Below are 27,908 nucleotides of genomic sequence, written 5' to 3'. Positions count from 1 at the left end.
AAAGAGCCTGCACCGAAAAAATTCCTCCCCTCCCCCCCCCAAAAAAAACTCCACGCTTACCGGGAACCTGCTCTTCTGTTTGTCCTCCATCAAGTACCAGCTGCTGCGACTGGCTACCTTCCTCCTGGCTCGAGAAGAGCTCCTGGCTGCATGGCTCCAGGGATTCCGGGATGTCTCTATCCGGCCCACCACCACCACTCCCGTTTTCCTCCTCCTCCCCCCCCAGACCGGCTCTGAAGTGTCCATGGTGGTGCTCGGAGTGGAGGTGGGGTTAACCCCAAGAATTGCTCCAGCTCTTTGTAGAATCGGCAGGTCGCGGGGGGGAGCACCCGAGTGGCCGTTTGCATCGCGGGCTTTGCGGTAGGCACTCCGCAGCTCCTTGACTTTAATCCTGCACTGCAGGGCGAACCGGTCATGGCCCCTTTCCATCATGTCTTTTGATACCTTCCTGAAGGTATCGTAATTCCTATGGCTGGAGCGCAGCTTGGACTGTACAGCTTCCTCTCCCCAAACACTGATGAGGTCCAGCAACTCGCCATTGCTCCATGCTGGGACTCGCTTGGCACGTGGAGGCATGGTCACCTGGAAAGATTCCCTGTTAGCGCTCCACACCACACTGGGCTGAGCAAACAGGAAGGGGATTTTTAAAATTCCCGGGGAATGTAAAGGGTCAGTCATATGGTTGGTTACCTGAGGCCAGGGCAGTAGAGTTTGAACTGATGACCAGAGTGGCTAGAACAGGCATTGTGGGATACTGCCGAATACTTCTGGAGGCCATTCACAGTGCATTGGGCGGCCACACTGACGCCGCAGCGCTGCACTCGCTATTCCTCTCGGAGAGGTGGAGTACATGCAGCGCTGCAACCACGGAGATACAGTGCTGCAAATGCCTTGCCAGTGTGGACGGGGCGTGAGTTACAGCGCTGGGGGCGGCTTTACAGCGCTGCAACTCGCAAGTGTAGCCAAGGCCTTTGAGCAGGGGGTGGGACTAGATGACCTCCTGAGGTCCCTTCCAGCTCTGATAGTCTGTGATTCACAGAAAGGCTGAGACGGGTCCAGGCCTGGCCACTCCTTCCTTCGCCAGTGAAGTATCACTACTTTAGCCCAGCCAGGGCTCTCCTCCTCCGGGGCCGGCGGGTGACTCACGGGGCTGTGGCGAGCTTGTGGGCGGGGAAGTGTCCGGAATGTGTTGGGCAAAGGCTGTAAACACAGCACTGCTCGCCCCGCGGGGCCAGGGACAGGAGATTTCCTTCCCACGCGAGACCGCCCCCCTCCGCCGCTCCACCCCCGCAAGGGAGCAGCGAGGCGGGGCCGCCCAGGCTCCGGAGCAGCTGTGACCGAGGCCGAGAGGAAGAACAGCTGCACTGGGACGGGTAGGCGGTGCTCCTTCCCCGGGGAGGAACTGAAGCCAGGCTGGCCCTTAGCCACGCAATGCCCCCTGGGGAGCTGCATCGACCCCCCTCGCCGCTCGTGGAGGGGCGGGATAAATGCACGTTCGGGGGGATCCTTGTTCTCCAGCCCTGCAGGGAGAAGCTGCCATTGCAGCGGCCCCGGGCTTTGCTAGGTCCGCCGGGCGCTAATGCAGCCCAGCAGCGCCTGCTTCCCCTGCTCCGGCTGGGGCCAGCTGGGCTGGGGAGATCCGCCCCCTCTGATCGGCTTCGCTTACCCCCACGGCGGCCCTAGGGGGCGAGGCAGGGAGGCCGCCCAGCAGCTGTGAGCGCTGCACAGCCCGGAACAGACATTGGCTCCTCTGGGTGGGGTGGGGGGTTAATGGCACTCCGGAGCAAATGCACATCAATCAGGCGGAGCCTTTCAGAGATCAGGCCATTAACCCTTTAGGCTCTGCAGGAACGTAACAAGTAGACGGTATTGCCAATCCCAAGAGTTCAAAAGTCATGAGTCAGCCCCTCCTTCCACCCCCCAAAAATAATGAGATTATATAAAAAGAATATACTTGGGTTTTTTTCCCCCTTTGCTTTCTGGTTTCTGAGTCTCTAGGGGGCACCTAGATCAGGCTTTCAAGCTTTTCTGTGCAATCATGGGGGATGGGGGGTGTAGAAATGTTTTGAATGAAAACTGAGATTTTTCACATGACTCCAGGAGCTGGGGCTTTAACAAAACCACCACTCATGATAAAATCACAACAGTTGTGTATAGGGGAGGAGTGATGATGAGTAGTTTAGTACTTAGGCAAGTGCTGGAATAATGAGAAAGTTTATTAAATCTGAGATAAGAGTAGGATTGCTGAGGGTGAGCTGTCAGAGATGATAAAGAAGACATATGCAGGAAACACGGAAAGCAAGAAGGCATCTCCCAGGCAGGAAGCAGGAGCGCATTGCTGGGCAGTCAGTAATGGGGTGAGAGGCAGGGCATAAGCAGGTGGGATATCTGACAAGAGAGCACGGCTGCTGCAGTATTGTCATCCTCAAGCATAAAATAATCATGAGTGGCTTAAAAATTACAAGATTTTTTAAAAATGTGTATATATATTTTGGGATCTCTCTCTGGCTTCTAGTTTTTGAACTTTTAAGACTAGAAATTTCCCTTTTTGTTCACATGAAAGCTGAATTTCTCACAAAATAACAACATGACTCCAGGAGCTGGAGCATCAAGAAAAGAATCAACTATCGCAAGACTCACGATAAAATCACGAGAATTGGCAATTCTGCTGCTGTAATCTCAAAGGGAAATAACCTGCAATTTTAATGACTTTAGCCTCTCATTTTAAAGTCCGCCACTTTGTTCTTGAGAAAGTTGAAAAGAGTCAAATAAAAACTTACAGCAGGTAATTTTATTTGTGTAGCAGTACAGTGGCTGGATACAGAGCATACTCCAAGCAGGACTGAGAAATAATATTGCAGAGATGTCGGTGTGGTTTTGTGCTTTGTGTACTTCCCATGCATTCATTCTCTTGCATCATAATTTACATGGAAGCATAATTCAATGAAAAGGTCCCATGTCAAAATGCAACACACGTACATGAATGTCTGGTTAGTGTGATCATCACAATAAAATCCTTATACCAAACTACCATCTCTTATATTAGCAACTGCAGCTAATAATTGCTGTGGTCAAAATCACAAATTAGTTTTCATTATAACTCCTTGTTTTGCCATACACTGGATAGTTCAACTTTTGGGTTACATTTGTCATGCTTGGCCTTGTCCCCAAAACAAGGGTTTCTTCTCTCCTCCCTCCCCCAGGTTTGAGCTAAATCCCTCCATCTGTTTGAATATCAGGGTAGAAAATTGTTATTTTTAAATAATGCATTATATAAAGTTAATCGTGTTTAGAGCTGGTAATGAGGAAAAGAATCATATTGTTTGAAATGTTTCACTTTTTTTTCCAGAATTTTGACATTTGGAATTCACAAAAAATTTCAACTAGCTTCTATGTTTGGTCAAAAAATGGAGTGGGTGGGGAAGGAAATTGGCCAAAGTTTGTCTAAACTTCCTTTTTTTGTGTTTAAGAAAATAAGAATGGCCATATTGGGTCAGACCAACAGTATCTAGTCCAGTATCCTGTCTTCCAATAGTGGCCAGTGCCAGGTGCCCCAGAGGGAATGAACAGAACAGGGCAATTTATCCAATGATCCCTCCCCTGCCATCCAATCCCAGCTTCTGGCAGTCAGAGGCTTCACCCAGATCATGGGTTTGCATCCCTGACCATCTTGGCTAATAGCCATGGATGGGCCTATCCTCCATGGACGTATCTAATTGTTTTTGGAACCCAGATCTACTTTTGGCCTTTACAGCATCCCCAAGTTCTGCGTTGTGTGGAGAAGTATTTCCTTTGTTTGTTTTAAACCTTGCTGCCTATTAACTGGGCGACCCCTGGGTCTTCTGTTACACGAAGAGGTACATAACACTATTTCTCCACACCGTTCCTGATTTTATAGACCTCTCTCATATCCCCCTTTAGTCATCTCTTTCCCAAGCCGAACAGCCCCAGTCCTTTTAACCTCTCCTCGGATGGAAGCTCTTCCATCCCCTTAATCATTTTTGTTGACCTTTTCTGTACCTTTTCCAATTCCAATATATCTTTTTTGAGATGGGGTGACCAGAACTGCAACCAGTGTTCCAGGTGTGGGCGTACCATGGATTTATATAGTGGCATTATGATATTTTCTGTCTTATCATCTATCCCTTTCCTAATGGTTCTTAACACTGTTAGATTTTTTGACTGCTGCTGTAAATTGAGTGGAAGTTTTCAGAGAACTATCCACAATGTCTCCCAAGATCTCTTTCTTGAGTGGTAGCAGCTAATTTAGAATCCATCATTTTATATGTATAGTAGTGATTATGTTTTCCAATGTACTTTCCATTTATCAACACTGAATTTCGTCTGCTATTTTGTTTCCCAGTCACCCAGTTTTGTGAGATCCCTTTGTAACTCTTTGCAGTCCGCTTTGGACTTAACTATCTTGAGTAATTTTGTATCGTCTGCAAACTTTGCCACCTCGATGTTTGTTTTACAAATGTCAAAATTATGGTGAAATTTTCAAAATGTAAGAAAAAATTCTGACCCACTGTAATAGCATTATATCAAACTAGGGCTGGGTTGATGTGTTTCCTTTTTCTGCAACAGGGAGTCTAGGGAATTATTTGCTGTCTGGAAGGTGGTTCTCAGTGCTGCTGCCTGTTGGGTCAGAAAGATGCCTGCTCCAACATCAGAATTTTGGAACTACGTCCCGGAAGAAATCCTTGTCCATATATTTTACTACCTGTCACTCCGAGATAGATACACAGCCTTCCAAGTGTGCAAACATTGGGCTGCAGCTGTTTCCACTAGCTCCGTGTGGCATTTCACAGAGATCAGGTGAGAGGAGGTAGTTTCTACTGTTTGTAGGTATCTGTGCAGTCAACCATACAGCATCTCGTATAAATCTCGCAGTACAACTTGTTTATCTTAAAGCACCACTGTTCTTCATTCAAAAATCGCATTGCTGATGACAGCCTATAGATGTGACTACTTATAAACCATTGGAACAACTTACCAAGAGAGGTGGTGGAATCTCCAGCACTAGCAATTTTAAAATCAAGATTGGATGTTTTTCTAAAAGATCTGCTCTAGTTCAATTAGGAATTAATACAGGGAAGCCCTGTGGCCTGTGTTATACAGGTCAGACTAGATCAGTGGTTCTCAACCAAGGGTATGCAGAGGTCTTCCAGGGTGTGCATCAACTCATCTAGATATTTGCCTAGTTTTACAACAGGCTACATAAAAAGCACTCGCAAAGTCAGTACAAAGTAAAATTTCATATGGACAAAGACTTGTTTACAGAGGTGGTGGAACTAGTGGTATTAGGGGTGCTGCCGCACTCCCTCCCTTGAAGTGGTTTCCATTGTATACGGGATTTAGTTTGGTTTAATGGCTCTCAGCTCCCCCACTGTACATATTGTTCCAGCGCCCCTGTTTGTTTATACTGCTCTATATACTGCATGTTGAAATGTAAGTACAATATTTATATTCCAATTGATTTATTTTATAATTATATGGTAAAAGTGAGAGAGTGAGCAGTTTTTCAGTAACAGTGTGGTTGTGACACTTGTATTTTTATGTCTGACTTTGTAAGTAAGTATTTTTGAAGTGAGGTGAAACTTGGGGGTACTTAAGACAAATCAGACTCCTGAAAGGGGTACAGTCATCTGGAAAGGTTGAGAGTCACTGGACTAGATGATCACAATGGTCCCTTCAGGCTTTATAATCTATGCAACTATGTAAGTAACAGTACCTCCTACAAGTAGCGGCTGTGTATGTGGTAGAGAAAATAGGGTTAGACGGTTGTTTTTTAAAGTACACATTAAGAATCATAAGTCAAGGAAAGGGATAAGTCGTGGCATTAGATGTGCTTTGAAAAGTGTCAAAGAGATACCATCATCATAATCCTCACCTAGCTTTGATATAGCGCTTTTCGTCCACCGATCTCATGGTGTTTACAAAGGCGGCCAGTGTCGTTATCCCCATTTTAAAGAGTGGGAAACAGAAGCCCAGAAAGGGGAAAAGACTTGCCCCGGGACAGCAGGCAGAGCTGGTCTCCTGAATTCCACACCTGTGCTCTATAACACTAGGCTGCATTCAGGTGCAAAGGGAACGCTTCAGCCAAGGTCACTGGAATGATTATCATGGTGCTGTTGAAGCTGGTGATCTGAGCTCTAGTGTATGAGACTGGAACTCACCTCCTCGGTCTGTACATAGTGACCGAGCCCCGTAACTAACTGTATTGTTATCTATTATTTGTATTACAATAGCACCCAGTGGACCAGCCAGAGATTGGGGCTCCATTGTGCCATATACGGTATAAACACATAGTGAGAGAGAGTCCATCCTGAAGATCGTATAACCTAAATAGACTAGACAGATAATGGTTGAGAGGAGAAACAGAGGCATAGAGCATGGAAGTCACTTGTCCAGCATCACACAGCAAGTCAGTGGCTGGCTTGGGAGTAAAACCCAGGTCCCCTGACTCCCAGCTCAGCACTTGAGCCTCTAAACCAAGTAAGAACAAATCTCTAAGGCAGTGGAGGAGATAAATAATAAGTAAATAATAAAGGACAGCGATCCAAAGTATAGACATTGTGCTCACGTGTCGCAGCTCCAGCAAAACCGCTAACTGTGTTTATAACGCTCTTCCAGTTGTGATTCGGAGAACGAGGAGGGCATGCTGCAGAGTTTACACCAGTTCCTGAGCCAGATCAAACACCTGAAGATTGTGTTTGATCAGTCCAAGGAAATAAATCGGAAGAACGTCACCCACATTCTAGACCTGTTGGCCAGGCAGAACCACAAGCTGCAGAAGCTGTGCATCATGTGCAAAGGGGAGAACCCTTATTTCTACTCTGGCCAGGACATCCTGCAGAGCATACGAAATATATGCCAGAGAGAAAACCAAATAGACCTTCAGCATATTGATTTCCGGAGAATGCCGTTCACCCTGGATGATGGGCTTGTTGGACTCATAGCCACCAGCAGCCCAAACCTGCGCAGCTTGTTCATCAACAACCGCACTCTGGTTTGCAACGTGAAGCCAGAAACCATCAGAGAGGTTCTGAATGTATGTCCTAAGTTGTCTACCTTGGGAGTCTACTATGCCAGCCTGTCTAATGATGTGTTTGCAGAACTGATCAAGCCAGAGAGAGGGGCTTTCACACACTTAGATATTTTTTGTGAGCGCTTGGACAAATATATTCCAGTCATCACTGAAGAGCTTTGGGCTGCCGTGGTCCAGAAGCATCCTCAACTCTGTGTAGACCTGGAGTTTGATCACACAGTCCCTGCCCGGAAGATACCCCAGATCCTAAAGCCCAATATACCCGTAGGTACTTTACAACTGAATACTTTTACGTACATGGTGAACCACGTTAGGTTTGTCACCAGCAGTTACAGCAGGACCTTAAACAGGCTGGTGATCCACACGACCCCCTCGGACGATTTGAACTCCTCGCTAATAGACCTGGCAAGGAAGTGTGTCAATCTAACAGAGATTCATTGTTACTGTGTGGTTAGTCAGGAAGTGGTAGATACCTTCCTCGTACACTGCCCCAGTCTGAAACGATACACTCTCAAGATTACCAAAGAACGTCACCCCTGGAAGCGGACAGTAGTTCAGTGACGTACCTGTTTTGACTAGAAGCAAGTTTGGAAAAAACATGTGGATACAAAGATTCCAAGTGAATGGCGTTTCAGAGATTTTAGGGTAATGCCTCAAAAACCACATCCCACACTACATCATCATCATCATCAGGAATCCCTCAAAGTTGAGGATGATTGTCTTTTCACGGATTGTCCATTTCAAATTATATGGGGGTCTGCTGATGGCTGATAAGGCCTATTCTGGAGCCGCAGACTCTGCCACGTTACAGACGTGTTTCCAAGCAGGGCGGGTGAACCTGGGGGATTGGTTCGGGCTATCGCAAACTCTTTTTGTTGTTTCCATGCTACTTACGCACTCACATACAGACACACACAGGAACGTTCTCTCTCCAACCCCAGCCCGACTGCTGTAGAAACGGAGCATTTAGACGTAAAGACGATCTGCAAAGGGTTTTAAAAGAAAGGGGCTAGTGCTTTTTTTGTTTATTTGTTTGTTTCTTTATTACATATAAAGAAAGCATGATATTTATGGGTTCCCCCCCCCCCGGCTTTTTAATTAGCTTAGAAACATCAGGAATGTCATGTTTGCTCTTTCTGGGTATTTCTGGAGGACCTCGGGGATGATGATGATGATTTATTTATTTACCACTTACATTGTGATATCACCCACAGGACAACCAGGTTGGGGCCTCATAGTATTAGGTGCTGTAGAACACCTTAAATGAAGGGGTGAGGCTGTTGAATCGTTAACAAAGGCTTTATTTATCCAAAATGTTAATTAGTCATTTAAGTTAAATAGGTGCTAGCAAAAATGTACAAAAACCGAAGAGTTTTAAAGAGTGTGACTAAAAACTCATTCCCAGTGTTCCCTGTCTTGGCTCTTGTGCCAGCACTTCACTAGTTCTCCATTTAGCAAACCTTCCATCCTAGACAGGGCCTGAATTTCTAATGTAAAATAAAGGCAGGGAAACAACCCTTAAAATAGTAACGCATATGCTTGATTAATCTTCCTGGCTGAGCATTCGTTTCCTTGCGCTGAAATGCAATGTCCAGATGACGGTTTGCGTATCTCATGCAAAGACCTCAAAGAAAACCATTTCTGATCTAACTGTGCCTTCGTTATCCCACTGGCATCACTTTGGAAAAGCACTAATGCTAATGACATGACACTCATGTTCTCCTCAGTCTTTTCACAAGGGAGCTTTCACCCTTTCAGGAGTGATAGTTACTTCTCACTTCAACAAAGTATCCCACAATCCCACTTCTACGTGAGCTGGTGTGTGTGTGTGGGTGTGGGTGTGTTTATCAGTCAAATGTGTCAGAGATCCCTGGTGCATATTGGAGAGAGATTTTTTAAAGCTTGATTTGGTTTGAAATGATCCTGGGCTCTGATTACATTGTCATCAAGTGCCCAGGAAACGACGTGTAGTGGACTGTGTTAACACAACAAATAAAGGGCAAGATTGTGGTGCTTTTACTTACCTGAGTGAGCAACAAGTCGTGTCCGATGGAAGCCAACAAGAGTACTCGCGTGAGTAAGTGCCCCCCAACATGAATAAGGGCTTCAGAGTCTGGGAGAAATGAATCCAGCTGCTCGTAACTCGCAGTGGGTGAAACACCTGGAATAATAATCAAGCAGATTGTGGCACCTGGGGCTTATCTATTTTCATCATCTATTTTCACCCAATCCAGAGCTGTTTATCCAAAGCTCGTTGAACTCTGGGATTCAAATAACGTGGGACTCCGCTTTGGTTTTGCCCAGCCCGACTAAGGTTTGGCATGCTTAAAACCAGCCTTGATTTTGCCCATCTGGGGCTGCCAATGTTCAAAACAAGGAGCTCCTAACTAATGTTTAAACTCAATCCCTTCACAATCCAGTGTCGGTGCTTCCTGGCATCCTGCAAACGTGCCAGCCAGGTGTTTTCTTAATTCATTCCAGTGATCTGCTAACCTCCCAGCCTAAGGTGTACAGCGTGTGTTCTCTTTGCATGACGCTGCATGTTTATTCACAGCATTGTGCGATCGGCTGCAGTGCATTTTAATTCTGTGCATTGTTCTCTGGGGCTGGTGATGCCGTTGCATTGTGCTGAGTTTTTAAGAGTGCGAACAGCACGGCTGATGTGACTGAGTGGGGGCCTACTCTCAGCTGGACCTGGATGAAACTAAATAGTTCAGTCTCCGTTACCCACACGCATGGCGAGACAGGCATATTGAAAGAGATGGAGTTAGTGTAACTAAAACATTGAAAAACGATGCAAGATTCACCCAGTTCCCTGGCAATGGATGGATACTCCAGTAATGTGCCAGCATTCCTGACTAAACTGTGGACGCTGGTGGAAGATCCTGAAACAAACCATCTAATTTGCTGGAGCACTGTAAGTAAAGCTAATACCGGAGGTCACTTAAACTGCACGGGACAGCAGGACAGAAACAAGTCCATAGCGTCTAAAAGATGATACTCTGTAGCATTTATCTAGCACTTTACATTTTCAAAGTACCTTGCCAGCATTAGCTGAAAAAGAGGGAATGTTCTTTAGAGAGACTTTTATAGACACACTGAATATTATGCTTGTTTGTGTTAAAGACAGGCCAAGATTTTCCAGGTGACTAATGATTTTGGGGGGGAGAAGGGGGTCCTTGATTTTTTTTGGTGTCTAGCTTGACACCTTAAATGGGCCTGATTTTCTGAAAATAAGTGCCAACCCTCTGAAAATCAAGCTCCTTTAAAGGGTCTCAGGTTGGACCCCCAAATCACTAGTCACTTTTACTAAGCACTTGAACTAGTATGTATGTGGACACAGCGACATGCATATCTATTGGCAGTTTGGCTATTTTTATTTTTAATAGGTTTGTTTTATTTTTGTGATGTTTCTTACTGTTTATCATTTGGGCCTTTTAAACGCTAAGTGCAATTAAAGGACTAATGTCGTTTGACTCTCTAGCATTTTGAAATCGTATTGTGCACAACTATTAACAGTTGTTACAAATAGACATGATTTCTTTTTCAGCAGAGAATTATCCAGTATGTTGTGTTTCTACACTCACTTTCCACAAAAGGAACTATAATTAAAGCATACTTTAAAAAAAATATTTTGATGTCAGCCTCTTTGTCATGTTTTTAGCCATGGGAACATTGTTCAGCACAGTTTTCATTCCGAATGCATGGGATGGGATGTAAGCTGCATTTCTATCTCTAAACAGAAAGTTATATTTTGTTCATTAACCACCACATGAATCCTGTGTTATAGGCCCATTTCCTTACTTCATTTTATCATAGGGTTTATACATAATTCACTTTAAAGAAGGGCTTTCATAATGGGGAGAAATTTTTAATCTATAAATAGTCGCTTTTTCTTTACACTTTATTTTGTAATTTTCCAGACCCACTTGCATATGATGCATTATTATTTTTGATCTCCCCCCCCGCTCCTTTCTAGCCCACCTATTGTACTGTGACGACAGAGTGCTGAATCCGTGATATCGCAATCATGTCAGTGATTACAGCCTGTAAGAGCATCAAGAGGATTTTAAATAGGGTGTGTTTAATTAAGCATGTGAATGAGTAAAATTGAAATTTTCACCTTTGCATATGTTAGCGAATTCTGGCTTCTGCTAACCTATTAATAGGTATCAACAGAGAAGTTGCTATGAATCATTTCAGCCTATAGATTATTAGCAAATTGTTCGTTTTCACTACTCATTATTCATGGTACCTGATGTCTCACTGAAGTCACATGGTATTGCTTCTGGTCCTTAACCGGATAGCAGCGGGAATAAGTAATGATGAATAGCGAATATGCTTGTCCATACTTGAATACTGTTATATTTTAATAAAGGGAAGCCATTTCCCAAATATTTGTCTGCACAAAAAACCATCTATATAAATATTTGCAAATAGAAAATAATAAGGGGATCAAACATGGCTGAGCCGAATCGCCAGTCAGAATTTGATTGCATGTTTCCGAACATGCATTTTCTTTGCAGTCTTGAATCAGCTGTTGTTATGACTTAACTGCAATAGCAAATGGAAGAGGCTGGATCGAGAGGCCCCATTCAGACACCGAGATCTGCCACCGCAGCAAAGAAATCATAAGGAAAATGACTAGGGCAGTAGGGTTTGGCAGTATCCCACCCTTGAGTGACAATATGTAGCACATAAGAAAATAAGGCAGCATCTCTTCAAATCAATTGTGAGCCCTCTAGTGGCACTTACTTGTTCTGTGTTTTAGAAGGTGCCAAAAACCAGCCAGTCCAGCCAGCACTGTGTATGTAGAGAGGTCTTGCATGTCAGTAAAAATGGTTATTTGGGACCCAACTGTGTCCACATGGGTTCTGCATATTGCTGTTGTGTAAAAATCAAAAGACCCAATCATGGTTGTTAATAATTCTGTTGAAAATAGGTTTGGCTGTGACAAGGAAGCCCAGGTGATACCATTAATGGTAACACTGGACACCGCAGTGGAAAACAGCAGCCACATCAACCTGAAGGACTGTGTGCGTATTGCTTTCACAGCAGAGAATCCTAGTCCACTCCCCGTGTTTTAGCTTCCCCTGTCTTCATTGCATGGATACTATTCATGGCTTATCAACGGTTGTCTTGAAGCATAATCAAAACAAAGAGCATGGGGGCATGGAGATCCAGGGTTAGATGTAGTATCATAGAAATGTAGGACCGGAAGAGAATCTCAGGAGCTCACCTCGCCCAGCCCCCTGAGCTGAGACAGGACCAAGTAAACCTGTTTGTCTAAGTAGCAGATCATTTCCCCATCTCTGGTATAGTGCTATGCTTCTGGCCCACCCCCAAAATTGAGTGTGTTCGGCCTATATGCGTGGGTCCAGTGTAGAAGCGAGGACAAGAATAATGCAGGGGTGTTCATCAGAATGTGTTCTCCAGCTGGAAAACAGTCCAACACAGTAAAAATGTCCTGCATCCTTCCCTCCACTCAGCATCCACCCTCCTGATAGAACTGGGCGGTAGGGTGTGACATTCCCCATTTGGCAGCTGGTGAACACTATGTCAAAGACGAGACTGTCCATCCCAGCCCAGTTAGTGGCCCTGCTGATAAGGGCATGCAATCGAAGGTATGACTGCACCGTAATCTAGTTAGCTTGAATAACAATAGCGCTGAAGCTTTGGCAGCACGGGCTATAGAAGACCACCTCTAACACTGGGTATGTACTTGAGTGGCTAGTCCCGGGCACTGTTGCTTCATTGCTATTGTATTCAAGCTCGCTAGTACAAAGATAGTTTGGGCATGGATACATGTAGTGCTGCCACACCTCTGATTATAGTGTAGACCTACCGTAACTTCACTGCAATACTCTGGTGGAGGCGTTGCACCCTCTTTCCATAGAAATGTAGGGCTAGAAGGGACCATGAGGTCATCTAGGCCAGCCCACTCGGCTGAGGCAGGACCAAGTAAACCTAGACCATCCCTGACAGGTGTTTGCCCCACCTGTTCTTAAAAACCTCCAATGATGGGGATTCTGCAACCTCCCTTCGAAGCCTATTCCAGGGCTTAACTACTCAGGTAGTTAGAAAGTTTTTCTTAATATCTAACCTAAATCTCCCTTTCTGCAGATTAAGCCCATTGCTTTTTGTCCTACCTTCAGTGGACATGGTGAGCAATTGATTCCCGTCCTCTTTATGACAGACATTAACATAGTTAAAGCCTATCAGATTTCTCCCCCTCCCCCCACCAGTCTTTTCAAGACTAAACATACCCCGTTTTTTTAACCTTTCTTCACAGGTCAGGTTTTCTAAATCTTTTATCATTTTTGTTGCTCTCTACTGTCGCTACTACCGCCCAGCCAGTCAGTCCCCATTTTGTAGCTGTGCGTTTGATTTTTCTTTCCTAAGTGTAGTACTTTGCACTTATCTTTTAATCTTGTTGATTTCAGACCAATTTGTAAAGGTCATTTTCAATTCAAATCCTGTCTTCCAAAGTGCTTGCAACCCCTCCCCCACAAATTTTAGAAGCATATTCTCCACTCCATTGTCCAAGTCATTATTGAATAGTACCAGAAAGACCCTTATAGGACCCAATTAGATAAGTCTCCCTATTTTAGTAGCAAAGCACTGATAACTATACTTTGAATATAGTGTTTCAATCAGTTATGCGCCCACCTTATAGTAATTTCATCTATACCATGTTTCCCTAATTTGCAGATGAGAATGTCATGTTGGCACTGTGTCAAATGCCTTACTGAAATCAATAAATATCATGTCTACTGTTTCCCTGCATCCATTAGGCCAGTATCCCTGTCAAAAAAGGAAATTAGGTTGGTTTTGCATGATTTTTTTCTTGACAAATCCATGCTGGTCAGTCTTTATTATCCTCTAGGTCCTTACAAATTGATTGTTTAATCATTTGCTCCAGTATCCTTCCAGGTATTGAAGTTAGGCTGACTGGTCTATAATTCCCTGGGTCCTCTCTGTTTTCCTTTTTAAAGATAGGCAATATGTTTGTCTTTCTCCAGTCTTCTGACACCTCACCAAGTTCTTGAAGGTAATCTCTAACGGTTCCGAGACCACTTCAGCTAGTCCCTTCAATGCCCTAGGATGAATTTCATCAGGCCCTGCTGACTTGCATATATCCAATTTACCTAAATATTCTTTAATCTGATGAAGCCATATTGGCCTCTTACTATTCTTGCTATCTTTCCTTTGCATGGGATAGTTTGCTGTTGCACCTTTAATATTGTCTCTTTGAAAAACTCCCTGCTCTCCTGAACTCCTTTTTCCATTAGATTTTTTCCCCCATGGGGCCTTACCTACCAGTTCTCTGAGTTTAAGTCTGCCTTTTGGAAATCTATTGTCCCTATTCTGCGGCTCCTTTCTTAAAAATCATGAAATTTATCATTTCATGATCATTTTCACCCAAGCTGTCTTCAACCTTCTAATTTGCAACCAGTTCCTCTTTGAGTCAGAATCAAGTCTAAAATGGCACCCTGGTTACTTCCTCCACCTTCTCGCTGGCTGGCACATACACTCAATTTTGCGTCCCAGCATGCATGGCTTTTCCATACTCATGTCTGCACAGAAAGGAAGCCTTAAAGTCAAAGTCCCATGGAAGCAATCTGTCTAGGTATAGCTACCATGCATAACTTTCCCTCAGTCCATGTCAAAGCACTTTAGAAAGGAAGTCCATATCATTATCTCCATTTTGCAGCTGGGGGAAACTGAGGCACAGAGCAGGGAAGTGACTTGCCCAGGGTCATCCTGCAAGCCAGTGGCAGAGCCCAGAATAGAGCTCAGGTTTCCTGAGTTCAGTATCCTATCCATTGGATCACACTGCTACCCCATACTCGCCACCATTGCATCTCAACCTCATTGGATCTGATCACCTTGACAGTCATGGCTCTAAGTAATTAACTCCATCTGGCCGTCTCCCATTTCATTGGCTCGCACATGCCTCTGGGGATTCCAGAATTACTGTGTGAATTTTTTCTTTTCTTCCTATCTTCTCTGCAGAATGGCACCAGCTTCCACGTTTTCGATCAAGGTCAGTTTGCCAAGGAGGTGCTGCCTAAGTATTTCAAACACAACAACATGGCCAGCTTTGTCCGGCAGCTGAACATGTGTAAGTAAAACTCCAGTGCCTGAGTGCACTATAATAGAGACATCATCTGGGAAAGAAGGGAATAAAATAAGCATAAGAATAACAGATAAATTTAAGTATAAGAGCCAAGACCCAGATATGAGACTCCGCGTTCCACAGAGTGAAGGGCACAAGAAAAATGATATGGATTAAATTCTTTTTCTTAAATAATTTTGCCTTACCCTTCATATTAAGATTTAGCATTTCTGCAGCAACTAATGTACAATAATATAAATGAGATGGTGCCAGCTGTGTTTGGCCTGAATTATGTGTCTAAATGAAGGCCTTCCCTTGTAAAGACAGAAAGTTGTGCAATATGGATAAAGAATTGTTATAGAAGGCTGCAGATTGATTAAAGGCTTCTGATGAATTCATAGGTCATGAGAAAGGCTTGTTACCAGGAGTGAGATTTCCTTGTGCTGTATTTATATTAGAGCACACGGATTACTTTAATTGTAAACAAAGTTTCCATTCCAAAGTTTTCAGTTTACAGTCAGTCTGATGACACATAATTTGTCATTTGCTTTATATAACATGTTATATCAGAATTTTCAGAAACCGTATTGAAATTCTTGCCCAGTAGCAGAATCTTAAAAGCACAATCTTCACCCATGCCCAGGGTTTGGTTGTACTGAGAACAGTTCTCATCCGTCATCAGTAGGAGGTCATTTTTGTTAGAAAACCAGTTTTTATATGCCCCTTGACTGGTCACGTAATACATTTTCCTCTATGTTATATAGCAGGGGTAGGCAACCTATGGCACGCGTGCTGAAGGCAGCACGTGAGCTGATTTTCAGTGACACTCACATTGCCTGGGTCCTGGCCACCGGTCCGGGGGGCTCTGCATTTTAATTTAATTTTAAATGAAGCTTCTTAAACATTTTAAAACCCTTATTTACTTTACATACAACAACAGTTTAGTTATATATTATAGACTTATAGAAAGAGACCTTCTAAAAACATTAAAATGTATTACTGGCACGCGAAACCTTAAATTAGAGTGAATAAATGAAGACTCGGCACACCACTTCTGAAAGGTTGCCGATCCCTGTTATATAGCATATTATGGCATAGTTCATAGTTTAGGCCAATATCCGAGAGTCCCAGGTATGGTTTAGATAAGTGGTTTAGATAGTGAACACAAGCATCCAAGGAAAGATTTTCAGAGGCACAAAGGGCAGCTAGGTGTCCAACTTTTGCTGAAAGTCAATGGCACCTAACTAATTTTTACCTTTGAAAATCTCCTACTAAATCTCTCTTGTCAAAAAATCAGAGTGGAGATTTTGTAAGAACTGGTCTAGCCCTTCCTAGTATTTAGTTACTTCCAGGCTTGCCAAAACTATGAAGAACAGTTCATGGGGGGGAAAGAAAAATAGATTTTAAGATGTATTGAGTATTTTTCACTATGGCAGGTAAATTATTGTTATCAGCTGGGTGAAACCTTGTCATGGGATTCAGAGACTCTAGGGTGAACTCACCCTATAGTTAACATAATTGTAAGCATAAGCCCGACCTAAGTCAAAAGGAGTGCATGAATCTGCCCCGGGGCCTTGCCGAATATCATTTTGGGGAAGGGTATATGCAGTGCTTAATTTGCAATGAAAGAGGTACCGGGGCTCAAGCAATTTTTTTACTTTCATAAGTGACTAAGCAAGCCCAGAGGTGCCAGGGCTATGAACTGCCAAGCGTAAAGGTTTATTCTGTGTAAATAAACAAAACTGCACAGCTTATCTTCAATTTCAACTTCCAGCTGCAACACCCACAGGGCCTCAAACAGTGACTAGCTGCTAGGGGCAACACTATCACGTGCTTTCTTTATTTTTAATACATCTGCAAGGTATTAATATTTTGAAGCACCAGTTGAAGTTTCAACAGCATTTCACGTGTCCCGTTCCTAAAAATCCTCAAGCAACTACAGAACATGTGATCTGTGTCGTTAGAGTGTTTTTTGGGTAACAAAATATCCCAGTAGCAGGTGCTGGATTTAGGGGGGTGAAATTCACCCCTGTGCAGAGGCCAGCACAACATCTAGGCACTGCGTATGTCCTATTTTGAGGGCTTAAATAGAATGTCAGAGGTGCTTTGCCCTCTGCCTGGTGATGAACTCCAGCCTTAATTACATTTTTATTTTTCACAAAAGCGTTACAAGGTAAAGGTGGGCTGTGGATGTTTACATAAGGATTAGAAATGGCCCTTTCAACTGTAGGCCAGCAGTTTAAATGCAGCCTAGGTTAAAAAATTGTTTCAATGCAAGATCTGTTCAGTAGCCCATGTGGAATGAATGCTAATGGGCAAGTTGGTAACAAACAAGGGTCACCATCATTACAACTGGCACTAATTAGCAGCCCCATTCAGCAGAGGTGCCGGGTTGAATTGGTAGAGACTGTACTACCACCTCAGCATCAGGTGCCTCCAGTTTGGGGTTTGAGGCATGTTTGGCTAGACAAATTAGCATCTCTGGCCCATCTCTGCCACTGGCGTGTTTAGGACCATGTGAGCTAACCAATGAAGGGTTCGCTCCTTGCAGCATATTTGCAATATCTAGGACAACGCTCAGGCAGAAATTAGGAGCAGGGGAAAGGAAACTACACTTGAAAATCAGTGGGTAATGGGGGGGAAGGCTAATTCAAACATTGGGATTCTTTGTTTTTCCCAATCTATATGATCTACATGGTTCTCACCAGTTCTGTTTACATTTAGATGGCTTCAGGAAAGTGGTAAATATAGAGCAGGGTGGCCTTGTCAAGCCTGAACGTGATGACACTGAGTTCCAGCATCTTTATTTCCTACAAGGCCACGAACACCTCTTGGAACACATCAAAAGGAAGGTGGGAATTGACTGAGAGCTGCACCTCCTCTCCTGGGGCGCTGATGTGCATGGGGTCTAATTGTGTCATTAGAGGAACGGGCAGGGTGATGGAAGGCTGCTAGAAAGCTTGCACCGTTAGCTAACCTCACTTCCTAGAATGGCTGACATTAGGGATGTAGAAGGCCTGGGTAGATCATCTAGTACATCTCCTTAGTGCTAGTGCTGGATTGATCCTTAAAGTACCATTTTTGTCCAGTTCAGTTTTAAATAACTCCAGTGATGGGTCTTTCACCACAGCTACTAGGATGCTAGTCCTTAGCCTAATAGACCTCACTATTAAAGAATTTTTCATGCTCTTCAGCCTCTGTTTACTTTCCACTGCCCCTAGCTATGACCCGGACTCTTAAAAGGGTGTCTCCTGTTCCAATATATCATCACTTAATAGCCCAGGCTGTAGCTGATACTCCTGCTTAGAAACCATTGCAAAGCTCTCATCCCTGTGCATAACGTCTCGCGGTAGTAAATGCTGCCTCACGTGCTCTTCTCAGGTCTCTGTTGTGAAAAGCGAGGAAACGAAGATGCGCCAGGAGGATCTCAGCAGGTTGCTCTATGAAGTCCAGATTCTGAGAAGTCAGCAGGAGAACATGGAGTGTCAAATGCAGGACATGAAGCAGTGAGTTGATCGCATTCACATTGCTCCTACGTGTTTGCTTCGTGACATAGTTGCAAACCCTGGGGAGTATTTGTAAGACCTATGGACCTCTGGGAATTATATCATGCACATCCAATACGATCTTTAAAATGAATCCCCTCTGTGCTATAAACATTTGTTTTATGTCCAATGAAGTATTGGGTTTTGGTCTTCCTTTCCATTTTGAATTTTATAAAAGGAATTTAAAAATTGCATTCAGTGAATTAAAATCACATGCCACAAATAATGAGAAGTGAATAGTCAACATGAACAGACTCCAAACAGCCCACAGGCTGAAAAATTGTACTTCCAAACTATTCCACAAACCCCTACAAATAATGGTATCAGAATACAGTCACAAATGAGTGGTGGGCAAATAGGGCTGTATTCGCTGGCTATTTTTACCCAGTGAATTACTTGACCAGCTCTGTCTATAACTTGTCTTGTGCCAAGTTCTAAGGCACTGAGAATTATGGCTGTTCTGAGACCACTGCACAATGAAGGCACAGAAGCATCCACTAAGGATGGAGCCTCCGTGCTGGATTCACTAGTTCATAGCGTTAAAAAGAAGACCCTTTAGGCCAAATTTTCAAGAAAGCCTATAAAACTGCTCACATAAAACCTGTGCATACAAGCTATGTGTGTAGGTGGACAATTTGATTTGCAGACCCAATTTGAGAAGTGCCTTTGAAATATCGTCTCATTGGGGTTGGGAGGGATTGAATTTACAGGAGTGCCATTTCAGTTGAAGTGGAAAGAAGTATAGTATTGCCAACGCAAACCAGTCAGAAATCACAAATGATTTTGGATTCTTTTTATTTGCCTTACGTTTGTTGAACCTTTTGGGGGTTGTATTTTCAAGCTTTCTCTGCAACCAGGAAGGCCAACTACTTATTTTAAATATATATAATATGAAGGTTGAGACGCTCAGATAATCACGTCTCCAGCATCTGGGGTTTTAAGAAAAGATAAACATCTCACACAGTCGGCCACGGCAGCGAACGCCAGGCCTGTGGGTGGGGATGCCTGTGTGATGTTTCTGTTTCCCTTTCAGACAGAATGAAGTCCTGTGGCGGGAAGTTGTATCTCTCAGGCAGAATCATTGTCAGCAACAGAAAGTGATCAACAAGGTAGCGATCAGCCCAGCTCGGCTCAGATAACATAAAGTTGTATTGAACGGTGTTATGCAGACTATCAGAAAGATGTAGTTAAGTCTCCCTATTCCTGTCCAGAGCCTACATTATATTTTGTTCAGTCTCTGTCATTGCCATGTATGTATTTTCCCTCTTTCCTAATTGCACTGCACATGGTTCTCCTGAGTGCTAATAGGAGTTCTGCGTGACAGGTGGAGAATTGTATCACCTTTGGCCATATCTGGTTTTACAGCCAGGCAGCCGTAGGATAGCATTAGGGGAGCTCAGACTCAGCGTCTAGCTCTGTGCCCATGTATAAAGAAGGGTAAACTCCTTAAGCAGATGAATTTGTATTGCTCCTTAGCGACCACAGTGACTTTAGGCCGCACTGTATGTAGGGGAGTCATGGGCACTTTGAGTCTGATCCTGCTTACATTGAAATCGGGGGCAAAGCTCTCACTGGTTTCAATGGGAGCAAGATGGGTCATTTGATGCATTTTCTATTTTGTATGGAGATAGTCCTCATCATTAATACCTTGGGCTATGGGTGTCGACTACAGACTTTTGGGCTTGCCCAAATTTCTCCCCAGGTCTTTGTGCAAGTCACAGTAAAATTGTCACGAAGCCTGTACATTCCCTAGGTCGTGCAACCCTTCCTCCCATTGGTGAGTGCTAACACACACAAGTAGTGCCACTGAGGCCGGTGAGCGAGGCGGGACTCACCAAGGGGAGAAAAGGTTGCACTACTTAGCCCGAAGCGTAAGATCCTTGAGCCTGCCCCCGCTGAAGTCAATGCTAAGAACAGGGACTATCACAGATGCTGCAGCAGTGTTATCTCCTCGGATAGGCAGAACTGTATGGTTTCTAACTGCAGTCGCTGCACTGCAATGTTGTGCTTTTCCTTCTCGGACTTCTCATTTAAAAACTGCATCAACTTTTCTGTTGAGTGGTTCACATGACATTTTATGCACAGTCCGAGAGATGGGAAGGTCACGTTTTCCCATAGATTGCAAAGAATCCAGACCCAGATGGAGCCCTGATGCATCAGTGAGAAGGCTGTGAAAGGATGCAAAGAGCCTCCCCATCCCTTGTGCATGCAGACACAGCCGCAGTCTCTGTGTCTCTCAGTGTAATTTCTGAGGTGCACCGATCAGCTGTCTCTCCTCCACGCTGGACAGCAGAACTGGCCCGTTGCACCACGGAGTGTACAGATGGCTGCTCTCCAGTCTGCCAGGCAGCTCCATGATGAGTTCTCCAGAGTTATCTGGCTGGTAGAGAGAATTATTGTGTGAAATTCTAGGGTCTGAGTTATTGAGAAGGTTGGACTGGATGATCACAATGGTCCCTTCTGGCCTTAAAATCTATGAATTCCTCCTGGAGCTTCCCCAGGGGCTCCACAAAGCCCCCACCATGGGGCTGCATGTAAATGGCACAGCGAAGCCCACAGTCATTCCCTCTCCACCAAAGAGGAGTCACGTTCTGATTCTAACACAATGGCATGGTAGAAGCCCCACACACACTGTAGATGCATTTTTGCTGCTCTCTTTCTTGTACTGCAAGAAACAGGCACGCGATGGATGCAAGACATGATGCTAATACACAGTTTGTACCTGGCCTGCGGTGAAAGTGTTGCATTAGGCTTGAGTCAACCGTCCTCTGATGAAGGATTTCTCACTGTGAACACATTCTTGCATTATGGTTAGTGTCTTGAGCAAAACAGGGTTAAAAATCCAGCAGAAGTGGCTGAGACACCCAGTCCAGGACCACCCGTAGGATATTGCCTTTTAATCTGTAAATAGCCCGTTACCTTATATAGAGATTGATTCTGGCCAACCAGATCTGTATGCATTGATGCACACGGAATTATGTGCTTGCTTGCACGCATACACCAGGTATGATGGGATTAGTTGGGGACTGTGTATGCACATGGTGAGCTAGCTAGTCCTGTTCATGCGCACCTGGCAGTGAAAGAATGTGCACAGTTCCATGCACGGAAACACTACCTGAAAATCAGGTCCATGAGGTCATTTCATGCATTCTGATTCGGATATTCCACCCCAGACTAGGAAAAACTTCCTAACTCGAAGGGTAGTTTCAGTTCTGGAACAGGCTTCCAAGGGACGTTGTGGAATCCTCGTCATTGGAGGCTGTAGAGAACAGGTTTGACAAACACCTGCCAGGGATGGTCTGCTTGGTGCTACCTCAGCACAGGACCCTTCCAGCCCATCATTTCTATGATTGTATATTCTGCATGGCAGATCCCATATCTTTGGGGTTTCGGTAAAATGGGGGAATGTACGTGATAAGAAAGGTGCTCTGGAGTGTGGAATGCTGGACCACGGCTGATTAACACCTGGCTTTGATCTCCCCTAACAGCTGATTCAGTTTCTGTTCGGCCAGCTCCAATCAAACCCCAGCGGCGCTGGGATAAAGAGAAAACTGTACGTACCCTGGTGTGGCGCGCACACGGACGGATAATGCTCACACTTCATTAAAAACACCAGCCCAGCTCAGAGTGGGGTGGGAAGTCACCTGACTCGGGCACCATGGCGATAACAAATGAATGGGGCAGAACTGCTGAGTCAGACCTGCTGACACTCCTCATTCAGTGGCCTTTAGAGAACCACCATGTCAGCTTGCTCTGACCTTTATTTTAATAATACCGAGTGAGCTGAAAGAAGGCCAACCGAACTAACTGCAGGCCTGATCCAGCTCCCTTTGAAGCCAATGCACGTATTCCCATTTGAAATCAACGGGAGCAGAATTGGGCCCTAAAATAGCTAACTAAAATAATCAATTAATTAAAATAGAGGCGCTGGACTTGGATGCATATAAAATAGTGCAGGTTGCACTTAGGATGCTGCTTCTACAACTATAATCTTAAGGGTAAATTACTGTTGTGTGGAAGTCATTGATGGCATGTACATCTTGTGAGACTTGCTCTTTATTATTGTAATAGATGCTTGGGAATAAGCCTATGTTGTGAGGGTAAAATTCGCCCCTGCGCAGAGGGTCAAATTCAGGCTTTATCTTGAGGTCTTAAACGGGCTGCGTGCTGGCCCTCGGCACACAGGTGAATTTCATTCAAAGTGCTTGGCTACCACCGTGATGGGCCGATATAATAGATGTGGCCTGATTTTACTTAAACCAGTATAAATCTGGAGTAGCTCCACTGAAGTCAGTTAAGGTACACCACCGTATCGGGGGAGTAAGTGAGAGGAGAATCTGGTGTATCAATTCTTGGCTATGAGTGTTAGTTGAGAACTCATCCCTTATTGAGAGCTTCTGTAACTTGCACGTCTATGCTGTCTGCCTCTCTGTAAAGTCTGTGTAAGATTAGAGCTGGGCCTGAGTTCTCAAGTTTGGATCCAGACGCAAATACAAACTTCTCCACGTTCATGGCTAGGTGAATCCTGTCTTCCAGTTTGAACTCATCTCTATTTATGGCCTATGGTAGCTGCAATGACAGCATTCAGACAGAAGAGGAAGCACTTCTGTGTATTAGGATGAATTGAAGGAACTAGGAATGATCTTTTCTGGCTCATGGCCAGGAGAATACCAAGCACATGGGAAAGGGCTCTGCTCTCTGCTTTGTAGCTTGCTGTGGTTCTTAAATGAAAGCATCTTGTTAAGAAAGGACATTGTCTTTGAATGTGTCATGGACTGGCCTTGTGATCAGAGTCAAGATCCAGGAGCCGGAGCCAAGGACCAGGACCCAAGGGTCCGGAGCCAAGTTGGGAAGCAGGGCTGGAGCAGAGCAGGAACAGTGGTGGAGCAAGCTGGGAACAAGGTAGGCACAGGAATGATTGCAGATGTGGGCGTAAGCATTGGACAGCTGCTGCCCAAGTCCTGGCAGTGCAGCTCAGTCACTCGGACAATCTCTCCGATGAAGGGTTCGAGCTGCAGTTAGCTAGCAGTAAGGTCATGGAGTCTGTCCAAGAATGAATAAAATATTGAGCCCTGAGGTAAGCACTGTCTGCCTGCTTCCATGTTGTATGCAGTGTAGTGGTGGGCATGTTGGGCCCGGGATATTAGAGGGACAAGATGGGTGAGGTAATGTCTTTTATTGGACCAACTGCTATTGGTGAAAGAGACAAGCTTTCAAACTTGCACAGAGCTCTTCTTCAGGTCTGGGAAACTAATTGCCTATTCTACACCAAGCCTAGGCAAAGCACAGAGGCTGTAGCATTATTGAAGTCAGGCACTGACCATAGGTGCCAACTTTCTCAGGCACCGGTGGGTGCCTGTGCCCCCCTCCCATCCCCGTCCCTGCCCCGCCCCCATTCCAACCCCATCCCCAAAGTCCCAGCCCTAACTCCGCCCCCGATCCAGCCCCGCCTCTTCCCCCAGTGCGCCGCGTTCCCCCTCTTTCCCACTCCTTCCCTGCCCCACGAATGTTTCGCGGCGCAAGCGCTGGGAGGAAGGGGGGAGAAGCAGGATGCAGTGGTGCGCTCGCGGAGGAGGCAGAGGCGAGCTGGAGCAGGGGGGCAGGGCAGGGCCACAGGGGAGCTCCAGTGGGTGCTGAGCACCCACCAATTTTTTTCCAGCACCGGAGCACCCATGGAGTCAGCGCCTATGGCACTGACCATAACCTCTAGAAGATGGTAGTCCTCTCTGGTTTGAAAATAATTTTACTTACAAAACTTACAAAGTTTAGATAGTGCATGGAAATGCACAGAGATAAAGACACACTTGTTATTGCTAGATGTAATGGGTGTAACCCTATAGGCCTCCTGTGTTTCTGAGCTCCACTTGACTAGCCACTCAGCTGATCTAGCAGAACTAGAGCCAATTTCTCTTTAAAACAAGAAAATGAGAGGGAGAAGCCAGGCAAATGTTGGGTTTTGCTGTTTGTTTGTTTTGGTTTTAAATATTAGCAATGATGAGGAAACTCAATGGAAAGAGGATGCAGAAAGAACGGGCTAACCTATAACGTTAGACCTATAGGTCAGTTCATTGTTAGGAGGATTTGTAACCCCTTGCAAGCTCAGCTGTCTGCCATTCAGCATCAGGTTCTGTTTTTCGAGGCGATTAATATGCTTGGCTGCTTTTTAAAAAATAATGTGCTAAGGTTTCCTGAAACAGTCAGTTTCCCGTCTACCAATTCAAAACGTTCCCCATTGTTCTTTCCAGAGTAAACCAACTGGACTCCACCTAAGAAATCTTTCCAGTCAGACTTCCAGCTGTTCATTGCCCTTTTTCTCATTTATTATTTGTTACTATTATCAAGCACTGACAATGTGATCAGCACCGTATAAGACAGAACAAAGACATTCCCTGCCCCATGGTACTTGCAATCTAAAGAAAGGCACAGAGGCTCTTAGGGGAGGAAGGATGGATGGCCCTGTTGTTAGGGTAGTGGACAGGGACTTGGTTCCTAGCTCTGCCACAAACATCCTGTGTGGCCTTAAGCAAGTTACTTAATTTCTCTGTGCCTCCGTTCCCCATCTGCAAAATGGGGGTAATACTTCCCTATTTCATAGTGGTAATGTGAGGCTAAATAAGTGTGAGGTGCTCAAGTATTATGGTGATGAAGGCCATATCTTAGTACCCAAGAGAGATCAATTATAGCCAAAATTTTCAAAAGGGTCTAGTGGTTTTGATTGCCTCCGTTTTCAAGGTCCCAGCTTGAGACCCCTTAAAGGGACCTGATTTTCAGATAATGGGGGCTCAGCATTTTGTACTAATCAAGCCCTGTTAAGGTATTTCATTTCCCCCACCCCTTGCAAAATCGAGAGATCCATAATCACTTGTCACTTTTTAAATAATTCCTGAGTGTCATCTGGACTCGGGGGCCGAGGTACTGTGCATTGTATAGAATGGAAGCCTAACTGAGGATGGGGAAACAGCAATTGGCATTAACCCCCAGTCCTCCAAAATTCAGGTTGCGGTTTATCTGGAAAATTGCATTCCCATGTATTCTATTCATTTTCTCTATTCCATTAATTAATAAATACCTTATTTCTGATCAGACTTCTACCTTTCTAGTGAAATATGTATGTAATACTGATTAGATTGCCATGAAATTTAGACTCCAGTCTAACTGAGCTGAAATTTGGTTTATTGAAATACTTGAGCATTGGGTTATGTTGCATGTCTGGGCAGAATGGGGGTGAGATTCCAAAACAGAGCACAGAATGTAGAAGAGACAACTGGATCTAATAGGCAAATTGCAGAAATTCACACAAAGATGAAATGGAGAAAAGATTTTCTTTTTAAACCTCTGGTGAAAAGACGAAAGCTGCTCTTGGGAAGGTCTCTACTGGATGATTGTGTCTCACTGGAACCTGGTAGCTTAACAGGGCTTTCACTGAGAGTGAACTTCCCTTTAATAGTGTGGCTGAGGTAATAGGTTTTCTCTAGTATTAGTCATATAACCCCTCCCAGCGCTTAATTTAAATTATTAAAAGCATAAATATTGCAGCCTCTGCAAAGGAAAATCAATAGGATGGATGCTTTGGTGGTCCAAGCCTCAGGTTTGAAGTACTGGACTTAGACCTCTGTGCAACTGCAACTTCTAATCCTGGTAGGAGTGTTTCAGATTTTCTGTCTTCTGTGGGCTATAAATAGAGTTCTGGGTCATTTACCGTGTGTGGATCTTTCAGATAAGACCTGGAAAACCAAGGTCCTGTGTCCTCTGCAGGGCCGCCCAGAGGATTCAGGGGTCCTGGGGTCTTCAGTAGCGGGGGCCCCCGCCACCGAAACCCGGCACTTCGGCGGTGGGTCCCAGGGTGGAAGGACCCCCGCCGCGGGTCTTCAGGGCACTTCGGTGGTGGGTCCCAGAGCGGAAGGACCCCCTGCCGCCGAATTGCCACCGAAGACCTGGAGCAGAAGAAGCTCCAGGGGCCCAGGCCCCGCAAGAGTTTTCCGGGGCCCCCGGAGCGAGTGAAGGACCCCGCTCCAGGGACCCCGAAAAACTCTCGTGGGGGCCCCTGTGGGGCCCGAGGCAAATTGCCCCACTTGCCCCCCCCCTCTGGGCGGCCCTGGTTCTCTGCATGGACATGAAAGGTCCCGTGTGCTTGGTGATCTATCCAAAGCTGCTCTTACACTGTATCTTTTCACTTTACCGTCCATGACCCAAGGCAGGAAAGCACCTGACAACACAAGAAAATAAGACACACACGTTGAGAAGCTGCCAGCTGATACCAGCCACTGGTTCAGATGTTTCTTGCACTCATACTTAGGTGGCAGACAGTTAATACAAGGCTGAGATAAAATATCTTTTCTCCTTCTCGCCACAGACCTCTGATGTTAGATGATGGAAGCTCAGCGCCACAAGTGTCCAAGTTCAGCCGACATTTGTCTGTGGACCCTCTTCATGATTCCTATTTCATTCAGTCGGTAGGTTCACTTTCAAACACGGACCCTTGTTTCATTCCTTCTTTTTGTCATGGTGTCATTGTGAGAAAGTTCATGCACAGAAATGTCACCTATTAGCACAGGTAACTCTTTTAAATGAGAGTAAATGTTTAAAAGTGACCCAATGTGGCAAAAATGCATTGTGAAGAGAGAGATTTGCAAAGTTACATTTTATTTATCTGAATATTTACTACTCCGCAGTGAAAGAGGGCCCACCCCGCTCTCTGGCTGCCCTTCCCTGCTGTTCCCTGACTGGTTGAGAGTGTGAAGGGGGCTCTGACTGGAGTAGGGGAGAGAGATTCTGGCTGCTATTTCCTGGTTACTACTCACAGGCCCATGGGATCAGGGAGGGTGATAGAGCTGGAGCACAACCTGGTGTCATTCTAGCCAGGTGTTTGGCCATGGGTGGCCTGGGGGGGGACTATATTCTGGGCTACTTCTCTATGGTTAGGGTCCTCCCAGCTGGGACTCCATCCTTAACAACCTGGGGTGGCACCTAAATGACTAAGGAGCACGAGTCCCAAAATCCCACCTCTGGGCTCTGAGTATAAAGATCCCACCTAAAACGTCTCTACATATTGTGACTAAGTTCCTCCTCTATCTTGGTGGGTCCTGCACTTATTGGCGGATTTTCTTGCCTCAGAGATTCACCATGTGGGTTGGGGAACAGCCCAGAGACCTTCCCCTCTGGAAGAACCCACAGTCCAGGTTAATTGGGAGGT

General features: G+C 45.0%; 2 protein-coding genes across 3 annotated transcripts in view; both read left to right on the top strand.

The window, feature by feature from the left end:
- The window catches only part of FBXL8 (F-box and leucine rich repeat protein 8), a 47,897-nt gene extending 37,236 nt beyond the window's left edge, over positions 1 to 10,661 (top strand). The window contains exons 1-3 of one of the 2 annotated variants that reach the window (XM_034788095.1): positions 905 to 1,373; positions 4,588 to 4,818; positions 6,637 to 10,661. In XM_034788095.1, coding sequence (XP_034643986.1) covers positions 4,655 to 4,818; positions 6,637 to 7,612 — 1,140 coding nt within the window. In that variant the 5' untranslated portion in view covers positions 905 to 1,373; positions 4,588 to 4,654 and the 3' untranslated portion in view covers positions 7,613 to 10,661. Of the gene's footprint in view, positions 1 to 904; positions 1,374 to 4,587; positions 4,819 to 6,636 lie in introns of those variants that run through there. The other variant, XM_034788096.1, reaches the window with a different exon arrangement.
- HSF4 (heat shock transcription factor 4) overlaps positions 9,812 to 27,908 on the top strand; it is a 34,798-nt gene continuing 16,701 nt past the window's right edge. Inside the window, exons 1-7 of the mRNA XM_034788098.1 lie at positions 9,812 to 9,968; positions 15,068 to 15,176; positions 17,895 to 18,022; positions 18,552 to 18,676; positions 19,749 to 19,824; positions 22,204 to 22,268; positions 27,069 to 27,168. Of these exons, the coding sequence (XP_034643989.1) occupies positions 9,846 to 9,968; positions 15,068 to 15,176; positions 17,895 to 18,022; positions 18,552 to 18,676; positions 19,749 to 19,824; positions 22,204 to 22,268; positions 27,069 to 27,168 (726 nt within the window). The 5' untranslated portion in view covers positions 9,812 to 9,845. The remainder of the gene's footprint in view (positions 9,969 to 15,067; positions 15,177 to 17,894; positions 18,023 to 18,551; positions 18,677 to 19,748; positions 19,825 to 22,203; positions 22,269 to 27,068; positions 27,169 to 27,908) is intronic.

Source organism: Trachemys scripta, chromosome 13 (genome assembly GCF_013100865.1).
Source record: "Trachemys scripta elegans isolate TJP31775 chromosome 13, CAS_Tse_1.0, whole genome shotgun sequence".
In the NCBI taxonomy this organism is placed as follows: domain Eukaryota; kingdom Metazoa; phylum Chordata; order Testudines; family Emydidae; genus Trachemys; species Trachemys scripta.
The sequence above is the reverse complement of the archived record's forward strand: the minus strand, read 5'-3'. Positions and strand labels throughout refer to the sequence as shown.